The following is a 17,354-nucleotide window of genomic DNA, read 5'->3' on the forward strand; positions in this document are numbered from 1 at the left end:
AAATCTGTAAAAAAAATGCATTTAAACTTTTATTAGAGAAAAAGATGATCAACTTCCTGGGACGTGCACAAACTCATAGATTAAAGCAATCACAGTGATCAAAGGAAAAAATAGCGTAGCAGTCAACAAAAAAAATATGGCGTCCCCACTCACCCGTCTGTCCCTCCCACAAAGGTGAACAGGTCATATAAACTACAACCATATGTACTACATACTACAACTATAACCTTTGTGACCTACTTCCTGACAAATTAAAATGATCACAAATAAACAATAAATTACAAATAATAACCCCAAAATACAAACCCATTCATTACACCTTGTATCATGACCAAAATATCGTTGACTTATTCATGGCTCCTACACCATTTATTTAGTTCATTCCTCTTTTTGTCATGGGTTTTGTGAAGCACTTTGTAGCCTTGTAAGTGCTATACAAATAAAATATATTATTATTATTATTATTATTATTAGTAGTAGTAGTAGTAGTAGTAGTAGTAGTAGTAGTATCTTATGTAACACTGTGCTTGCAGGACTCATATACCTTTGTGTTTTAAAATGATATCTAGCTGTCAGTAGTCCTTGGGGCGGCCACAGGGGGCGACACCTCTCAGTCAGCGCCGCAGAAGGGTCTTTATATCTCCGGGCTGTTCTCCTGACGCAGAGCGTGATGGAGCCGGGGATCGAACCACCTCACAACAACAACACGCCGACTGGAAACGATCCTCCCGCCCACGGCCTCCACAGCAAGCGGCTGAAGGAGCTGGAGAATGCCGCCCTGCAGACCACTCTAATCTCACAGATGGAGACGGAATCCGGGGCGGACGCCGGGAGCTGGACGGAGCAGCAGCCCGGGCGGGACGAGCAGTCCAACGGCGTGTCCTTGAACCAGCGGTCGGAGCCTCCGCAGCAGCAGCAGCAGCCCGGCGCGGCGGACACCGAGGCGGCTGCGGCGGCGGCGGAGGAGGAGGAGGAAGCGGAGCGAAATGTTTCCAAGCAGCGCGCGGAAGAGGAGCGGACCCTGACGGACCATTTGAACAAACGCCTGCTCTCCTCGTTTCTGGAGAAGCTGAACGAAAGGGACCTGGCGCTTCCCGGTGTCCAGCGCCTGGACTGCGCTGTAGCCGACGAGGATTCGAACAGGGCCGCGGATGAGTGGTGAAGCACCGGGCTGGGGGCGCAGAGCGGCAGCGGTGCCACGGAGGGGTTGAGGACGGCGGCGTGCACAGGAAGCACAACCCTGCCACTTCCAAGACAGACTTCCATTTAGTCCTGTGTATCTACCCTGCAAGGTGTGTGTGGAGAGGTTGCTGTTTTTCAATGGTGAGAATGGGTGAAAAAGAATTAAGAAAATGCAATAAATGACCATGATATGAAGTGTGTTGTACTCACTGGTTACTCACATCTGGCTGCTGTGGGCACATCTGGATTTTCAAGTGACATGCAATCCACAGCAGATGTCTCTACACACCAACATATACACTTAGCCTCTAAAGACTGAATATATTTTTATTATCCTCAAGTCCCATTTGTAGGTCCTTTTTAAAATAAACTATATTTAGATTGAATGTAATAGAAGAATGGTGACAGTGAGGAACTTCAACAAAAGTGTTCATAAGTCCAAAGATAAATACATTTACTTAAGTTGATTCACCTAGTCAAGTAAATATCAATTTGAAATTCATAAAAGTAAGATCTTGTATATAAAAGCTACTCTTTACCCACTTTTTTTTTACTGCAGAGTCAAATGACTGCAGTAAACTTAGCCAATTTCTTTATTTCTTTATGTTGGCACTCTAGACGCTGCCTCGATAGTTTATACGGATGTGGGCCACTTCAGGTAATGATGATGCACTTCCGGCTTTCTTGTGGCCCTGAACAAAGAGTATGTAAGCCTGAAGTGGCCCACTTGTAAAATCGGAAACGTGGCCTAATTATCCCCAAACAAATGTAGGCCTTTTTTTTGGCGAACATGCGGTGCTCTCTGCACGGTGTTATCTGGATTTGAACCTTAAGTGGCCCAAGAACTGACAGGTCAAACTCCTCTACTGGCAGTGGGAAAGTAGAAAGGTTTACATTTAAAAACCCAAGTACACCCAGTAATTTTGGAGTAAAAGAGGTTTGTAAACTATTTGTAAAGTAACAGCTAAAGCTTTTACATGCAACTTTCTCCTGACACAGGAAATGTGTTGCTGCACTACACTGCAGACAAACTCACAAAAGTGGATCCTCCCCCGCTGATCACATACCTGACCCACAATGCACCAGTTATCTTGATGAGCTGTCTACTCGTGGAGGCGTCACCAAAGCCTCCACAGGCTTCTGAGGAGTTAGAGAGACTTTCGACTGGGATCAACATCTAGGAACCGCTATTTTACTGCATCATCACATCCACAGGGAATGATTTATAATCCAGAACATCAACAAAATGAACTGCATATTTCCAGTATAGTGCGAAGTTTAATCATGAAGGTGGTCACAGACAGAGAAAGTTGTAACATATATTTTACAGGTTCTATAAAACTTATGTAAAATACAGAAGAGCCAGTCCATGTTGAACAGAGGCGACAATTAGAAATGATGAGATAGTGTCAACGTTAAAACCTTTGTAAAATAAACACAAAGTCACTTAACTAAGCAGCTAAACTTCAGAAGGTACCGAACCCATCGAGCGTGTCATTGTTTTCTCTGTCTGTTTACAAGGTTATGCAAAAACCACTGAACTGATTTCACTGAAACTTGGTGGCAGGATGCAACATGGGCTGAGGAAGAGGAGCGGATTCAATTAAGTATCAAGGATTTTTCTCTCTTTCTTTAACATTACGAGATAGGATTATTAGAAAAAAAATTTTTATGTTTGTGATTTTCCCCAAAAATAATGTAGAGATCTTTATGAAAAACATCAGACATTTTTGGAGGACTGATATCTATGAGTCTGTGCAAGTTGGTGCAGCTTATTTTAAATTTAAGGTGAGTGTTGGGGTATGGGGGGGTAGGGCGCTCTCCTGAGTGTTTTCCTTTTAGTTTTCTCCCTGTGCATCCACCCTGAGAGTTGTTGAGTTTGCTCTCATGTTGCTGACATTTGTGGTGATCTAGGTTATACCGGTAATCGTCCACTAGGAGTCTCACGTTGCCTTCTATCTTATCTCCTTTAGCAAAGGAAACATCGGACCATCCTTTGACGTAAGAAAAGGACGAAATGCCCGTCACATTTGCCCAGGCAGGAGTCACATTGAACAACAAGCGTACTGAACATACAGTTCACAAAATCATCAACAGAAGCAAATACAAATATAAAAGATATTTAGATCCCTCGATTGCAGAATGCACACAAAGAATTTTCTCCACTTGTATAAGGTTTACTCCACGTTTATTGCAACGTTTCACTCCTTTTGTTTTATTTTTATTTTCAATGAAATGCATTTTTTTGGTTAATTTCCCTGAGTAACTTATGGTTAATGGACTGGTAGTGATTTCCTTCATCATCCATCGAAGCTACAGCAGAGATGGAGAAATCCACGGGTATCGCGGATATGACACAAGGCACTTGAAATGAAACCATGCATAAATTTGGAGATTTTTGGGAATTGAACATTGTTTGAAATATTTTGGATAATATAAGTACACAAGTCAATTGATATATAACATAGGTCTCGTCATTGTTTAAGATTTCAATCAAGAATTGTTAGACCTACATATTATATCATCCGACAGTTTGCTGTGTTGCCTGCAGTGACCTCTGAATAGTATTACCTGATCCATAAAAAGAGGAAGCTTGAAGAGGATTTTGATAACAATGTTGAGTTGAATTACAATAAATGTGTCTGAATCTATTTTTTATATAAAGATGGATGACATGTCAGCTGCCCAAAAATGAAGCCAGAGCATCTCAATCGCCACCTGGTGGTTGGTCGCAGTATAGGTAATAAACCCTGTCTACTCCATGTTAATGGATGGAACATAGACCAAACAAAAGGTCTAATTAATTTTTTGGAAGTTTCTGTGATTTTAGATGGTTCTTGTCACACTGATGTGAGTCTAAGTGTTAATATGTCAATTAGGAATTTGCAAAATGAGTGACGGATGAGACTGATTCTGAAATGGTTGAGTGTGGGTATCGGCGCTAAAGCACAAACTCTGGCTCCTAATGCACAAAATGAGAGCGTTCGTATCCGAGCTATTTTGGCTTGATATCTGGACATTGGGAGGAAGTGGAGACGCGTCGTCCATCTTTATTTTCAGTCTGTGGTCTGTTCACAAACCAGACTCTGTTTACCTCAGACTGTCTGTCACATATCCAGTAACCAAGCAAGATATGGAGCATTCCTGAATGAACGTCCTGATGAAAGACACTTTCAACATTAAAGGAATTTAAACAACACCTGAGGATATTTGATTACAGTCGATATGTTCCTCAGCACAATAATTAAATAGCTCCAAACACGGGGCAGATGTCAAACCTTCAAAAAGATTCAGAGCAGAAAAATAGGCCACCGCTATAAATGATTACTGCTTCTTGCGAGGAAATACTACTACTTGGATTAAATGATCTTCAGTACTTTTATGCTTTAAGTGGTGAAGAATTATTCCCATCATCTGTCAGTGCTTTTTCATTGGCATCGTCTTTGTGCAGGTTCCTCAAAGGCACGAGCTGTGATTCAGCTGCTTTGTCTCCCTGGAAAAAAAGACCAAAATACTGATTTCATGATACACTTTAAATTTACATCTTAAAATCCGAATCCTTGACATATTCTTAATTTTGCTTGTCTACACTAAACAGTGTGTTTGCTTTTAGGCAGATGAGTCTAAGTTCAAGTGGAGACTCGGAGTGTTTGTTTAAATGCGTGTGGATTTGCTGTATAGGTGATGCTATATATGCATCATATGTATATTACATTCATACATTTAGTAAGCAGCTAAAAAAGTGACAGCTACACCTGTGATATCTCATTGATCTATAATAATCATTAATTTCTTTACCCTGTTATCCCTGTTCAGGCTCACAGGCATCATCAGCATATCTGAAGATGCATCACGCAGAAGACAGGGACACACTCTGGACATTGTTCCAGTCTTAGGACAGACATCCAACACATTCACATTTATACATCAGTGTCATGATAATTGTGTTCCAAAATGATAAATTCATACATTTAATAGCTGACATGGAGGAGAAACATGTGAAACATGAGTTTAGTTACATTTATGTTTTTATGTTTATTTATATTACCTCTTTCACGGAGGTGGTTTTCAATCCTGTGCATTTTATTGTTTGTTTGTTTGTTTGAAAGCAAGATACAAAACAACAACTCAAAAACAACGGAACAGATTTCCATGAAACTCAATGGAAGGATGCGATAGAATGACACTCAGTAGAGCACAAACCACCACCAAGGCCCAACAGTCCCCTTATATCCATGAATTATTCTCTGGGGAAACTCGATCTGGCAAAAATCCAGAATCCTCCCAATGATCCGGATCCACATTAAAAACTGATGTGGTTCTTCTTTGACCCAAACCACATCCTTACACTGTGCAAAATTAAAATCAGTTCAATAACTATGGTGTAACCCTGCTTCCAAACAAACCAACCCACAAGGAAACAGACAGTGAAAACATAACCTCCTTGGTTGAGCACTTGCATCAACTACAGCTGTTATCACAGTACTCACTCTGGGCTCTGAATGAAGCTCCACTTGCTTTTTATTCAGGTCCCACCACAATAAACCCTCTTGAATATCACTCCTCTGTGTCGCTCCTGTGTGGAGAGAGAAACATCTTCTTATTCTTATCATTGCTTGTTAATGATAAAGTAATACAATTTAATTATTAACTCTCTAGTACAATATATGAACAAAGCTGTATTTTTATGGCACAGCAGGTGTACTGGATTGTATGTAAATACATTTCTGAACTGGCAGCTCAGTGTATTTTATTGGCTCTAATTCAAACAGCAGATCTAAAGTTTCAACCTCAATCAGCAGTTTTCACTTCAGCCAAACTCAACAGTAGTTCATTGGCCTTTATCTCCTCACCTGTTGCATAACTCACTATCACCCCGACTAGAATAACCGAACTCGTCGCCATAGCACCAAAGTAGAGGTAGGACATGGAGTAGAAGTTCAGCAGGCCCCTAGTTTTGGAAAAAGGCAGGGTGAAAAGTAATTATTAAAAAAAGGACAGTTGTGTGTCAGTCGTTGCCGGATAACTCACTGACCCCTGATCATCTGGCTGTAGTGGTATGGAGATTGAGTGCTGGTCCTGGTCGGGGCTGCTGTTCAGGGTGATGTTGACACGTGGGCACTCGCCGGTGAAGCTTGGCAAGACACCCATCGTCTCTTCACTGGGAGGGTAAAGAGTTGAACCAACAGCCAGCCACATAGAGACGCAGAAGCCCGATATCATTCCTGCGAATGCCCCCTGGGAGACAAGATCACAGCATCGTGTATTGATCACCGTGGGGAAATTCGGCCCAAGTACAGAATGAATACGGGTTGATAAAATTAGAATAAAATATAATTAAGTATATAAGAACAATTAGACACCAAAAATCAGATTGTGATAATAGATGGTTGTATCAACAAGAGGTTCTTCCTCTAAGATGGGGCGTTTCTGGGGACATGATAATGAAGCGTTGTTTGGTTCAGCTCAGGATTTTTGATTCTGCTGCTTTCATCCACAGGGACTTCAAACAACACAATTCAACGTGTGTGAAAAAGAATGTACTATGTTTTTCTGATAAACTGGATCACCAGCCACTCACCGGCCGGTTTGTCGCCGGAACAAACATCCCCAAAATGAATACACCGAGTAATGGCCCGCTGACCACACCCATGATGGTAAATGATCCCTGAGGAGAGACAATCAATGAAACTAATGAAACAAACAGTGGAGATTCAGGTTAGAAATATGTAAATAATGAGTACAAATCTCGTTGTGCAGTTCATCATCACCGTTTGCCAATATTTTTAAATGATGGTGTCTTTGATTTTAGATTTTGTGTTATATCACTTGCTGTCTCTGACTTCAAAGGACACTGCATTTATTGACTTCTTGTCTTTTCTTGTTTGATCGGCTGTGAGGAGGCATATTTTCTTCTTGTCATGAAGCGTTTGTAAAATGGCCGTTACATGTTGGATTATATATGATGTGATATGGCTATATTCATATATTACACCTGCAGAACTCCCCAGTCCAGCAGGGAGGAGAGAGCCGCCACAGTGATACAACCAACTCCATACAAGAGAGCTTGAAGAAAAACAGAAGAGCAAACACAGAAGTAATGTAGCAGAGGTGTGGACAATACCAACTTTAGATTCCCACAATATTAGCAGTGGTTATGTGAATTGTTACACGGTCAGTGAGAATTAACCTACACAGTCCTTTGGAAATAAGAATTTGTTTCTTCTGGCTGATGTTGACAAGATGAGGTCGCAGCAGATCCTCCATCGTCACCGCTGCCATGGCATTGATACTGGTGGAAACTGTGCTATTGAAAAGACATTTGTTATCACACATCAGCCCCCTACTGGCCATGTTTATGTACTGCTACGACCATCTTAATCGCACCCTGGTGGCTGACTGCTGTATACACCATAAACCTTTCCTCCTCCCCACTTTAAAGGACAGTTTCTAAACAAGTGATACTAATCATTGTGAAGAATAGTGGCTAGCTGCAGCAAAAGTTAGAAAACTCAACTTCTCCATGTTAGTACACGTCAAATACATATATTCTCAAAGATGGTTTCTGTCATTACAGGTAGTTCTTATCACACTGATGTTTTTTCAAGTTATTTGATGCTATAAAAACAGGGTGAAACTTCATGATTGACAGTTGAGACTGACTTGTGATTGGTCAGAGACGAGCCTTATTTGTTTTGGTTCCAAAGACTCTATATTTATCACAATAAGTATTCATTGTGATAATGCACCAAACATAGGGTCAAAACAATATAGTTGGTACTAACTCTACATAATGGGACTTTAATGGGGAGATGATAAGATTCAAATACCTCAGAGTGCCGCTGTATGCACTGGCAAGGAAAAGACCTGGGAAGCCTGGATGATTTCTGAATATGTCCAAAACAAAGTACGGCATGTACTTCATCAGACCAGTGAGAGGGGTAAAAGAGAAAAGTTAATATCAGTGTTCTATATTTTTCTGTTGCTCTTCATTAATTGTAATCAAAATGGGAAAATAATGACTCATAACCAGAGTCACGGCGGTGAAGTTAGTTTTATATAATATATATTATTTTGATAGTTTCCATGTCACATGACCTACTTACTCGAAACAAATGCCACATTTTATTGCTACCTCAGATCAGTGGTTCTCAAATGGGGGAATGCACACATATGTTTAATATCTTTCTAAGACATTTCTGTCCTGTTGTTCTTACTAAGTAGAAGTGTATAAAAAAGGTTATCTCAAATTATTCCAAGAAACATAGCGGGGTTCCTGGAATATTTTCTATCTTGAAGGGGGTCCTTGGCTGAGAAAATATTGAGAACATCTGGCCTAGCCAAACAGGACACACTTCTTTTTATTATATTTTAGTGCTTCTTACATTTTGTATGAATTTGAATATTTTTTAAATAACGTACTTGTTGTGTCAGGAGTTGTGTCATGTTTATCTCAGGTAATAAAATTAATAATAGAAGAATTCAGTGATTGATAGAAGTAAATCTTAAGGGGCAAATGTTTCCAGTGAGAAAAGATGAATGTAAAATCATGAATGAATGTGTTGTGTCAACATCACCCTGAATTAGAGATGGATTAAAGTTATGATATCAGTATCAGAGTGAAGCTTTCACACTGGATCAGCTACACAGATGCAATCAATATGTAGATTTGTTTCTGGTGTGTCATTGTTACCAGATCAGGAGAAGATATTTTCCCAGACTTCAGTGGATCACAGTGGATGTAATATGCAAACAAGACGATGCCACAGGTCGCTGCACTGCCCACAACGAGGAACAGACCCACTTGGTTCACAAACAGGGCCCTGCATCAAAAGTACACGTCCAGGTCACACCTGGTCTTCATGTTTTACTGACAACAGGCCTCCATCAGTGACTATTTATAAAGGTGGACGACATTTCGACAGTTCCCAAAAAAGTGAAACTAAATCATCTTGATTGCCCCTAGTGGCTGGCTGCAGAAGAAGTTAGAAACCTCCCCTCCTCCATGTTAGTAGTCCATCTTTACTAATAGTCTATGGTCTCCACTCACCACTGGGCATCCCTCTCTGTCCTGCAGGAGATGTAACGCTGCACTTGAGCTTGGTTCACTCCATACATGGACAGCCAAACCATTGCACCACCAACAGAGAGGCTCCAGAAGGAATAGCGCTGCCGCGGGTCAACATCAAAGCTGGAGAAAAACATTATCGAACAGAATCAGTCACACTCCAAACACCAGCAGTTCACACCAACATTCTGGAAACGTGTTCCAGGACCAGAGCAACTGAAACCCGGTTGCAAATTGTTCATATTTTTGCACTTGACTGTGGTGACGTTTTTACCAAAAAGTACAAAATCTATAAGTATCTGTAGTTATGCAGTACCTCAAGGTCAACTTATTAACTTTCTTCTGCAACTTTTGACCACACCTCACTGATGCAAAGACAGATCTTTGATCAAAGGATCTGTTCTCATATAAAGCCATTATCAGTCTGAAATAACGTTAACCATCATGTAGCTAAACTATGATTATATGATGAGAGCATCGTGTGGCTGTTCAAATATTTATGTGCTGAATTGAACATTTTTTTACTTATTGAAATTAATGCGTGAGCCGTTCCTGGCGATCTCCAGCACCATTGCAGGACCACCAACTAGAACTGTGCCGTAGATGAAAATGGCCACAAAGCCGGACAACATGACAATGATCTGGAAGACGTCAGTCCAGATCACAGCTTTAATCCCACCCTGTGAAAAACACACACAGACAGAGAGTGAGACAACAACTGAGACTTTTCATTTAAAATCTGGACACTTTTCTTTATACCAGAATCAGAGTTTATTGCCGAGTAGGTTTACACATGCAAAGAAAGTGCTGTGGTGTATTAGAACGAGCACAAATATAAAAAACAGTTTGAAAATATTATAAACAATAGAAACTTAGGAAAACATATGTATGATATGAACGGTAGATATTTAAAATCTCATGTATTTTCAGTGTGCAGGTTAATGGCCACATAAAGTTCAAGTGTAAATATACATTTGTCTAAGTCAGGTTCGAAATAACAAAATATTTTGGCTCTTCCACAAGAAACACAGTGCAGCTCATTACATGTGAAATTACGTTTAAAGCTATAAAACTAGCTGCCTGTCATCCCTGAATCCTTTCTGCAGAAGAGGAAGCTAAACTCAAGTCAGTTTCTATGTCATCATGTGAAGCTTCCGGTTCGAATCCCGGTTCAGTTGTGGTCTTTCTGGTCGCCTTGACCTTTGTCCTTTGACTAATCAGCTCCATCTGGAGATGCCCTCTCATGTAATAACACACACACACACAAACATACATAATTTTGAGTACATGGAAAACAATATGTTCTCACCATTGTGGTGTACAGGGTGCAAATGAACCCAGTCGAAAAAAGAGATGCCCACATATTGAATCCAGTAGCTGAAAGAAGAACAAAGGTTTCTTAGTGTTTGTTCACATGGAATGTGTACTTTAAATGAAGTGTAGTCACTGCTCACTGACGGTGTCACTATACACTGTTTGTTTTAGTTCCATTAAAAGACACGTTATATAAACCGTGATTATTTAACATGATCAGAATTCAGATGAAGATGTTAAATTTGGCTTTAGTGTGGTTGTTTGCATTGCATCACCTGTCAACGCCAGGGGACAAAAAGTAAACTGCATAAACCGTTTATGCCGATTAGCAAACAGTAGTTTGCTAATCCTGCACGGTTTATGAAGATGATTTTTAAATAATGTTTTCAAATCTTCTTTGCTCTTGCAGTCTTGCATGTGATGGTTTCAACCTGGGGTGATATGGCTTTCCTGAAGAAGCAACTTGAGAAGCAACTTTTTAGATCCTACAGAGCACCCAGACAACCTGAGTGCTGAGAGAGGCCTTTGTCACGCTTTAATACCGACATGTAAAGTTTTCCTGTAAGTCCCTGATCCTACGTAAACAAAATACTATTTTTAATAATACTATTTCTACACTTCAACAAAATTAAATGAATGTCATGAGAAAATGGGCGACTGACCAAATATACCTACCCATCTATTTAATGGGCTGACTGTAAAATAGAGACAATATTGCTCAAACACACAAACAAAAAGAAGCTAGCTCATACTGTAAGCTTATGAGATTCTATATCAGGGAACATCAGCTTTCTTTTAAAAAGAAGCTAAAGTCAAGGTTAGCTTGACTGTCTGCAGTTTACCTAGCTAGCCAGCTAATATCAGCTGATGAGAAGATAAAAGACATTATTGTGCGATGTTATCCAGACGGGCCGAGCTGAGGATTGTTTGGCAACGTGACATTTTTATTCAATGATTATACAATTCATTGAATCGTTTCCACAACTTGCACAACAAGCTTAACCAGACTCAGCCACCTGTAAACTTAAGTTTGGACAAGTATCACATTCAGATCTTTTTTTCAAGCATCTGTGATATTTTCTTTTAGTCCAGAGGGACAGCTGAGTCAAAGAAGGTAAACAGGCAGTATCTTTAGCCCTGAGCTGTATGCGTGGATGGCCTCAGGGGATCTCTCCTACCTTGGTTGAGGATCAAGGCGGGTGCATAGATGACGATCCCAGTGTAAAGCAGCTGCGAAAAGGAAACACACAATAAATCTGCAAACACTGAGACGCGATTAGAATTGACGTTTGTTTATTGACAAATGAATGAACTGGCCTGGAGTCTGATTCTGAGCCATGGCTAATCTTTGTATTTATAAAGCTTTTGGGAACGTGACACCGTTTAAATACAACTTAGTCTTTGACAACACTGAGTAACAGAGAGCATGAGGTCTTCTTACCGTTGCAATGAGAAACTGGATGCTTCCCAACAGCTGCATCCCTCTGCCAAATCTCATCTTCAGATACTGTGACAGGCAGACGACCGGAGTTAAAACACATCTCTGCACACGTCCCTCCTCACCTCCTATATTCACATCCTCTGACGACCCTCAGGTGAATTTCTACATTTTGTCGGAGAATCCTGTTTTGACTTCAACACTGTGATTGGTCAGAAACATTTACTCTTACTGGAGGTATTTGATTCCTTATTAGTTTGTGTTTAGTTTGTTAAAATCTTTAAAACAACCCCTTTACTTTGTTATATTTTTCCACCGCCTTCTTAAAATGAATTATCTTAATCCTCTGATAATTTTGTCTAAATTAGTTTGCAGTCTTAATGGTTAAAATGCTTCATGCAGCCTTAAAATGCAATTTCTTGTGAGCACAATGATGATTTCATGACTTTATCAGCATTGATATTTTCTTGGTCATGAGATTTAATGAATTAAACGATCAAAATCATGATTGACATTTAAACCGATCATGATCGTGATCATAATTGATTTATATTCATTTCTGCTTTTGACATGCCATTTGTGCATGCCATATTCATAGTCCTGACTCTGAACATCAGATCTTTAGATCAAACCATGACAAATGATAACATCTGTATCTTCTCTTATCTCAGAGTGTAGTCTCTCAGTTTAAGAGACTAATAATTTATGTCACCTTCAGATGTTGAAGTGCTTTCACCTGTATTCACACTCAAACAGCCTCCGCTTCTGCTTTGATTTGCTCTGCTTGTGCTCAAACTTTGCATTTGCACTCAGATATTTTGTTGCTAAGACAGATTCCCTGGGCCCCAGCTTTAGGTCTTCTTCAGCAGAAGGAGAGAAAATCTGAGCACAAATAGGGTCTATTTGAGTGTGGCTGCAGGCTTTTGAGTGAAAGCATTGCAAAATCTGAACATGAAATCAGTAAGTCCTGCTCCCAAGCTGAAAGACTCTCTAATAAAGATCATTAAAAACATATTCTTTGAAATATTTAGTGACAGTGTGACAATAACTGCAAGCTCATGAAGACCTGATTGGTGCTGGTGATGCCCAGTCGAAAGAAAACGGGCAGGAAGAGGTACGCCGTCAGCAGGGAGTTGATGCTCTGTCCAAGGCTCATGTAGAGGAACCTGAAGCCATAGCGGGACGCCTCGGCAGGGACACCCAGAACCTGGACCGCTGACATAAAACTGGCGCAGAGTGACAGCCCCACAGGCACGGCTGGCATACTCCGACCACCGGTGAAGAACTCATCAGCACTCGTCGACCTCTTCCTCAAGGCCTGAAAGAGACCTATGGCCATAGAGATGAGCAACATGGTGGCAAAGACAGCGTAGTCCGCCAGGACAAAGCTGGCAGGTTCACTGGCAGACTGATCCTCCATTTGATGCCCTCTGCTTTGTTGTGTCGGTTTGCAGGTGAATTCAGATGTTTGGTGGATCTGTAAGAGGGCATTAAAATCACCAAACGATCAATAGAGACACATGACACAAGCATATCCAGGTGATATTTGTCATTTAGATTTACATTACACATGGTTCAGTGTGTAAAATGTAGTGAACTCTAGTTGTGAGGTTACATGTTGCAGCTGAAAACCCCTTAATTCCACCCCCTTTCTAAACATGACCACAGCACCTGTGGTAGTGTCGTGGCAATTTCTGCAATCCCACTTTGACAACGAGGAACGAGACACAATTCTCTTACAGTATTGTCACACTTTAATGCTCAGAGCAAGGTGCATAAGACAAAGGTTAGTTTGTAATATGCACACCAATGGAAAGCTGTTCTTTCTCTTTATACATTTGGCTCATCCCTCCCACTCTGGTTGGGGTTGTTACAAAGTCAAAGGTCAGGATCTTCTGATGACATCAAGGCAACAATGCCTTAGTTAAAGCATCAGGCCAAGATTCATTCAGTTGTACAGGATACAGCACGATCAAGGTTACATTGTATGAGATTCAATCATGATCAATCAAAGGGGAAATTAACATGATTATATTGTGATCAAAATGTTACATTCCCCTTACAGTAGCCTTCAGTTGTCATAAAATATCGTTTGTCCAGTTTGTACAATTGTAAAAACATGGCGGACTCAGTAGAGAGGACCCGCTGCTGATGTAAATATAAAGTATTTGAAAATAAAGGGCCCATTCTAGTGTAAAGAAAATCCCTTTTCACCTAAATCTTACACACTGGAACTTTTAAAAAACAGCAACTGCAGAGGTCTTTTTTTTATTTAAAAGATTGATAGCTTTCTAGTCAGTTTCAACCAGGCACAGACATAGAAGTGGAATTTTTACTCTAACTACAAAATTAGTCAAGTTGATTCTGTGCCATATTAATCAGACAATCACGTTTATTCAATTTCCTGATTTCTATATTGCTGGTTGGACATAAGGCGGGGTTTGAATGAACCAATATTGATTCATAAAAAGGACGGATTGATCAAACTCAGGTCCCCGGGGGGAAAAATACATTTTATTTTTGGTGCTGCCTTCAGGTGCTGTCGAAAAAAACAAAACACTTCACAGAGGACACACCAAGCCAAAGTCCGTCAGGTGTTACAGTTTTATAATGAAGCAACCAATGAGGCTGAACTTGTGTTTTTACATATGTTTAATTGCAGCATCATCCGTTTACAGCTTCCTTATTGGAACTCATGTAAAAAAGTTGGGCTGTGTTAGTCTGTCCATGGCAAGTGTAAAAAATTATAATGAAATAATAAAAACAACAATAATAAATATTATTATTATACCACAGCTTGGTTAAATTTTCAATCGTGACACATTCTTTAAAACCTGGAAAAACTCTCAACACCGTGTGAAAAGTTGCCCCCACCCCCCCAATCTGAGCAGTTTAGATCTGGTCCTGGTATCAACACAGTTTTGTGCTACTATATCACTGTCTGTTCGGTAGATGAGAATTGAGGTACTGCAGTTACACATCAGGTTTTTACAGATTATAACAAACTTTTGTGATTAAAATATAAGAAGTGAAATTTACCAGTTGCCAACAGTGAATCAAAAGAAATAATCTTTGTTTGTTTTTTATGAGCCGAAAATTGTAAAATATCTCACTCACCACCGCAGCTGCTTCTTCATTCAGCCAAGTCAGAAAGTGAGAGAGGAATGTGCTGACATACAGTACAGTACAGCAGCGGGGTGTGCGATCAGTCGATGACCCCACCCCCACCCACTTCACCCAGGTATGCATTCATTAACACTGTCTACAATTGCGTGCTCACAAAGAATATGTTTAACATTGCGTTTGTACTTATGATTCTTTTATTGGTTTATCAAATTGCTCCATCTTCTTCTGCAACAGCTTAAAGGCACCAAAACGGAGAATTAGCTCCACCAATAGTTTTTCTTGAAGAATCAACTTCTAATATTTGCATAGAGGTGATGGACAGAAATGCTAAATCATTCAATTATATTCTGTTTGATTTCTAACAACAATTTTAAAACATTTTCCACAAAATAATTCATGGATCTTGATGAAAAAAAACAGGCATGTTTCATGGACCTATATTTATGAGTATGTGAAATTTGGTGCAAAGATTCTAAAGAACACTGTTTGCACATCTTGTATCAACTGTACAAATGTCAAATGTAGGGTTAGTGTAAAAGCCTCATCTCGTGACTTTTCTCGTTTACTTACTGCGGTGCCTGCTGTTTCCCACATTGAAGGAATAGTTCAACATTTTAGGGAATACACTTATTTTTGTTTCTGGTAAAGAGTGAGAGGAGAAGATATTTCATTTCTGCTAAGGCTACAGCCAGCAGCCAGTTTGCGTGTCTTTGCTAAAGATATGTATATAAAAAGGAGATATCTGCATAGGATGTGGAATCAATGGCTGCTTCACAACCTAACAAGCTAGCAAAGAAACAGCTGTTACCTCAGTGCTCTAAGGTCTGCAATCGGAAACTGCTATCACAACTAGAGATTGATGAAGTACAACAACGATGCTACCTTCAGAAAGTCTGCTATGCAGCACAAAGCACTATCCCTACTGTGAACACCACTGATACCAACAGGCGAATGTAGACGACAGCATCAGTAATCGTAGAGATGCTTCTCTACAAGATAGACACCATAAATTTTGCATGATCTCGTCCAGCTCTGACAAGGTAAGGCAAAATCAAAGAATAACTTAAAATTTGTAACTTACCGGCTCTGGGCAGGAACCCAGGAACGCCTTTACTGTCCATAGCCCTCCCAGTCCACCAGGTACTGAAAGCCTCTCCCACGGCGTCTAGGCCTAATGAGACGGAGGACCGTGTAGACGGGTCGCCCTCGATGAGTTGGGGGGGGCGGTGGGAGTATGGAGGAGGTCATGAGTGGAGAGCCAGACACTCTGTCCTGGAGCGTATTAGGGTGCAGGGCGACTGCACTGGTTGGAGTTGCATAGCGCAGTCTCCATCTCCTGGTTCATATGTTCTGTTTGACCTTTGGACTGAGGGTGAAACCCAGAGGACAGACTGACGGATACTTCCAGGAGCCTGCAAAACTCAGACCAGAAATGAGAGGTAAAGTGGGGCCCCCTATCAGAGACATCATCCCTGGGGAGACCATGCAGACGAAACACATAAAGGAGCATAATCTCAGCAGTTTCTTTGGCAGAAGGTAGTTTGGGTAAGGGGATGAATTGGGCAGTCTTGGAAAAGCGTTCTACAACAGCGAGGACGACTGGGTTACCAACAGAGGGGGGGAAGTCCAGTGATGAAATCCAGGGAGATGTGCGACCAGGTACGACGAGGCACAGGGAAGCGAGAAGGAGACCTAAGGCGTTCTTCTGCTGGGCGCCGGTGCGACAGGCTGCAATGAACTCCCCTGAGTCTTCTTCCATGGAAGGCCACCAGAACCGCTGGCACAGCAGGGCTAGGGTGAGTTGAGCAGGTGAGTGTGTGGGTGGGGAGACTCAGGTGAAAGGAATGAGGTTATCTGGATGTGACTGGATCTGGAATGACAGAACAGAGACAGGATCAAATCAAGGCATGGTAGACTAGGTTGTGACACAAACTCCCACCATGTAGGGTGCTTTAAAAATAAAGAAATAAATAAAACAACATGAATAAAAGAATTAAACCTCAACTCGAACCTTTTACAGTCACTGACGGTGGCTCACTTAAATATATGTGCAAAAAAAATGTCAGCATGCTCCTTTAACATTATATAGAAAAACTAAAACATGGTAAGAATCAACGTAAAGGACTAGATTGTGGGACAAAAATGTGCAAGATTGATAAAAGCAGAGTATCAGTAATTAGAAGAACACATACAGTGGTGCAGTTTCTGCAGTTCAAACCGAGTGGT

The 17,354-nt window shown here is 40.7% G+C and overlaps 1 protein-coding gene and 1 long non-coding RNA gene across 2 annotated transcripts; both read right to left on the reverse strand.

Moving 5' to 3' along the window:
* Positions 1–2,447: 2,447 nt before the first annotated feature.
* Positions 2,448–5,085, reverse strand: LOC124854656. The gene is made up of 2 exons (XR_007034809.1): positions 4,981–5,085; positions 2,448–4,675 (listed from the first exon to the last, which is right to left on the reverse strand). It is a non-coding gene; the product is annotated as an uncharacterized LOC124854656 (long non-coding RNA).
* A 255-nt stretch (positions 5,086–5,340) lies between these two features.
* slc5a5 (solute carrier family 5 member 5) lies at positions 5,341–16,433 on the reverse strand. The gene is made up of 15 exons (XM_047342799.1): positions 16,210–16,433; positions 13,069–13,479; positions 12,006–12,071; positions 11,743–11,794; positions 10,560–10,627; positions 9,776–9,930; positions 9,233–9,373; positions 8,876–9,005; positions 8,013–8,101; positions 7,377–7,489; positions 7,178–7,248; positions 6,764–6,850; positions 6,218–6,420; positions 6,036–6,133; positions 5,341–5,758 (listed from the first exon to the last, which is right to left on the reverse strand). Exons 2-15 carry the CDS (start codon positions 13,420–13,422, stop codon positions 5,553–5,555), a joined length of 1,833 nt encoding a protein of 610 aa, XP_047198755.1. The 5' UTR covers positions 13,423–13,479; positions 16,210–16,433; the 3' UTR covers positions 5,341–5,552.
* Between the last annotated feature and the right edge of the window lie 921 nt (positions 16,434–17,354).

Source organism: Hippoglossus stenolepis, chromosome 14 (assembly GCF_022539355.2).
Source record: "Hippoglossus stenolepis isolate QCI-W04-F060 chromosome 14, HSTE1.2, whole genome shotgun sequence".
Lineage (NCBI taxonomy): Eukaryota > Metazoa > Chordata > Actinopteri > Pleuronectiformes > Pleuronectidae > Hippoglossus > Hippoglossus stenolepis.

Bases quoted from the DNA above. Each gene is read 5' to 3' on its own strand.
- slc5a5 (XM_047342799.1), bottom strand. From the start codon at position 13,422: ATGGAGGATCAGTCTGCCAGTGAACCTGCCAGCTTTGTCCTGGCGGAC. The intron at 10,628-11,742 runs GTAGGAGAGATC...TTCTTCTTTCAG, and splicing joins CGCCTTGATCCTCAACCAAG to CTACTGGATTCAATATGTGG. The intron at 7,249-7,376 runs GTAGGTTAATTC...TTTTTCTTCAAG, and splicing joins TCTTATTTCCAAAGGACTGT to CTCTCTTGTATGGAGTTGGT.